General features: G+C 42.0%; 1 protein-coding gene across 1 annotated transcript; it reads left to right on the forward strand.

Annotated features, from left to right (window-relative positions):
* Positions 1-750: 750 nt before the first annotated feature.
* LOC126119176 (craniofacial development protein 2-like) lies at positions 751-1,704 on the forward strand. Its single transcript, XM_049915060.1, has one exon. The coding sequence runs from the start codon at positions 751-753 to the stop codon at positions 1,702-1,704; it is 954 nt and encodes a 317-aa protein (XP_049771017.1).
* The last annotated feature ends 1,329 nt before the right edge of the window (positions 1,705-3,033 follow it).

Here is a 3,033-nt window from a genome sequence, read left to right on the forward strand (position 1 = left end):
CCAACCTTGTATGAATGCTCTGAAAAGCTAATCATTTGGATATCACAGCATCTTCTTCCTGTCGGTTACATTTCGAGTATGTAGCACGTCATTATCGTGGTGTAGCAATTATAATGGCCAGTAGTGTATTCAGATTTAAACTTCATTTTATTTCCTTTCACCGATGCCTGATATTTTCGCGTTAGTCTTCAGAACATGCACAATGTCTGACCGATACGCTGGGTGTAGTGTGTTCCACCTATTATTCTATCAGCTATCCCTCTCCAGCTAATATAATATTGGCCGACATCCTATTATTTCTTGCACTGTTATTGTGATCATGATAGGTGAGGTGCTCAGTTATACTTTTGGCGCGTCTCAGTGCTCTTAACCCAGTGGCAAAAGGAACGGTACGAATTTAATACAAGCTTGACTCTATTAAGTAAATTTCACAATATGTTTCTTTCATGCAAAACGCAAAAATTATAATTATTGGCAAATGTAGTGAAATTATTGACAGGTGATGCATAAATTTCATTATCAGATATGTGTGTGGTTCATGGTGTGGGTTCCTGTAGTCATGTCCTAGTTCATGAACCACGGGCAACGTATGAGTGGCCAAGTAAGTGGTCCCGACAGTCGGGATACCAGTTACTTCGGAATAAGGCTGGGCATCTCGGACATATTCTGAGTCGTGGTCACCTTTGTACTCATACGGCAAAGACTACCAAATTCACCGGCTAGTCCCTCAGCCGTTAGGGGTAAAACCCAATGGGACTCGGGGCAAGTAAGGATAGCAACCTGCTTCCCTGGTACTTTAAATATGGTGCTGGCAACAATCAGAGCAAAATGCCTCGGACCTTTGGAGGTGACGGAGTCCCACCTCTAACTGACAAACCAGGGACTCCTAAGATACGACTTGGCAAACAAATGGTAATGAGATGGGGAGCTATTAATATCAATGGAGGCTACTCTGGGAAGAAGGTAGAGCTGGCAGAGGCTGCAAGTAAGATGGGGCTGGACGTTTTAGCTGTTAGTGACATTCGGGTAAGGGGTGAGAAAGAAGAGGAAGTGGGAGAATACAAGGTCTACTTGTCAGGGGTCAAAGCAGGAATAGCACAATGGGGTGTAGGGCTTTACATCAGGAAAGAAATGGAACCCAGCGTAGTTGAAATAAGGTATGTAAACGAAAGACTGATGTGGATAGATTTGACAGAGTCTAGCAAGAAAATTAGGATTGTGTCAGTATATTTGCATTGTGAAGGGACAGATCAAGATAAGATGGACAGTTTTTATGAGGCACTCAGTGATGTAGTTGTTAGAGTAAAGGACAAGGACAGTGTTCTTCTCATGGGTGATTTTAACGCCAGGATTGTAAATCGAACAGAAGGGTATGAAAAGGTTATGGGTAAATTTGGAGAGGATGTGGAGGCCAACAGGAACGGGAAACAACTCTTGGATTTCTGTGCCAGTATGGGCTTAGTAATCACAAACTCCTTTTTTAAGCATAAGAACATTCACCGATATACTTGGGAAGGCAGGGGAACCAGATCTGTCATTGACTATATAATAACAGATCAGGAATTCAGGAAGGCTGTGAGGGACACACGTGTATTCAGGGGATTATTTGATGACACTGATCATTGTTTAATCCGCAGTGAAATTGGGATTGTGAGGCCGAAAGTGCAGGAGGTCAGGTCCATGTGTAGGAGGATAAGAGTGTAGCAACTTCAGGATAAGGAAATCAGGCACAAGTACATAACAGCGATCTCAGAAAGGTACCAGTTAGTTGAATGTAGTCAATTACAGTCATTGGAAAACGAATGGACAAGGTACAGGGACACAGTACTACAAGTGGCTAAAGAATGTCTTGGAACAGTAGTGTGTAAAAGTAGGATGAAGCAAACAGCTTGGTGGACTGATACAGTCAAGGCAGCCTGTAAAAGGAAAAAGAAGGCGTATCAAAAATGGCTACATACCAGAACCCAGGTAGACAGAGAAAGTTATGTTGAAGAAAGAAACAAAGCCAAACAGATAATTGCAGCACCCAAGAAGAAATCGTGGGAAGACTTTGAAAACAAGTTGGAGACTATGGGTCAAGCTGCTGGAAAACCATTCTGGAGTGTACTTAGCAGCCTTCGAAAGGGAGGTAAGAAGGAAATGACAAGTATTTTGGATAGGTCAGGAAAACTGCTGGTGAATCCTGTGGATGCCTTGGGCAGATGGAGGGAATATTTTGAAGAGTTGCTCAATGTAGGTGAAAATGCGATCAGTAATGTTTCAGATTTCGAGGTAGAATGGGATATGAATGATGATGGAAATAGGATCACATTTGAGGAAGTGGAAAAAATGGTCAACAGATTGCAGTGCAATAAAGCGGCTGGGGTGGATGAAATTAAGTCGGAACTCATCAAATACAGTGGAATGTCAGGTCTTAAATGGCTACACAGGATAATTGAAATGGCCTGGGAGTCGGGACAGGTTCCATCAGACTGGACAAAAGCAGTAATCACACCAATCTTTAAACATGGAAACAGAAAAGATTGTAACAACTACAGAGGTATCTCTTTAATCAGCGTTGTGGGTAAAATCTTCTCAAGTATTGTTGAAAGGAAAGTGCGAGTATTAGTTGAGGACCAAGTGGATGAAAATCAGTGTGGGTTTAGGCCTCTTAGAGGTTGTCAGGACCAGATCTTTAGCTTACGGCAAATAATGGAGAAGTGTTATGAGTGGAACAGGGAATTGTATCTATGCTTTATAGATCTAGAAAAGGCATATGACCGGGTTCCTAGGAGGAAGTTATTGTCTGTTCTACAAGATTATGGAATAGGAGGCAAACTTTTGCAAGCAATTAAAGGTCTTTACATGGGTAGTCAGGCAGCAGTTAGAGTTGACGGTAAATTGAGTTCATGGTTCAGAGTAGTTTCAGGGGTAAGACAAGGCTGCAACCTGTCTCCACTGTTGTTCATATTATTTATGGATCATATGTTGAAAACAACAGACTGGCTGGGTGAGATTAAGATATGTGAACACAAAATAAGCAGTCTTGCATAT

The sequence above is a fragment of the Schistocerca cancellata genome, chromosome 1 (genome assembly GCF_023864275.1).
Source record: "Schistocerca cancellata isolate TAMUIC-IGC-003103 chromosome 1, iqSchCanc2.1, whole genome shotgun sequence".
Lineage (NCBI taxonomy): Eukaryota > Metazoa > Arthropoda > Insecta > Orthoptera > Acrididae > Schistocerca > Schistocerca cancellata.

Coding starts and splice junctions, on each gene's coding strand:
- LOC126119176 (XM_049915060.1), top strand. CDS start 751: ATGGGACTCGGGGCAAGTAAGGATAGCAACCTGCTTCCCTGGTACTTT.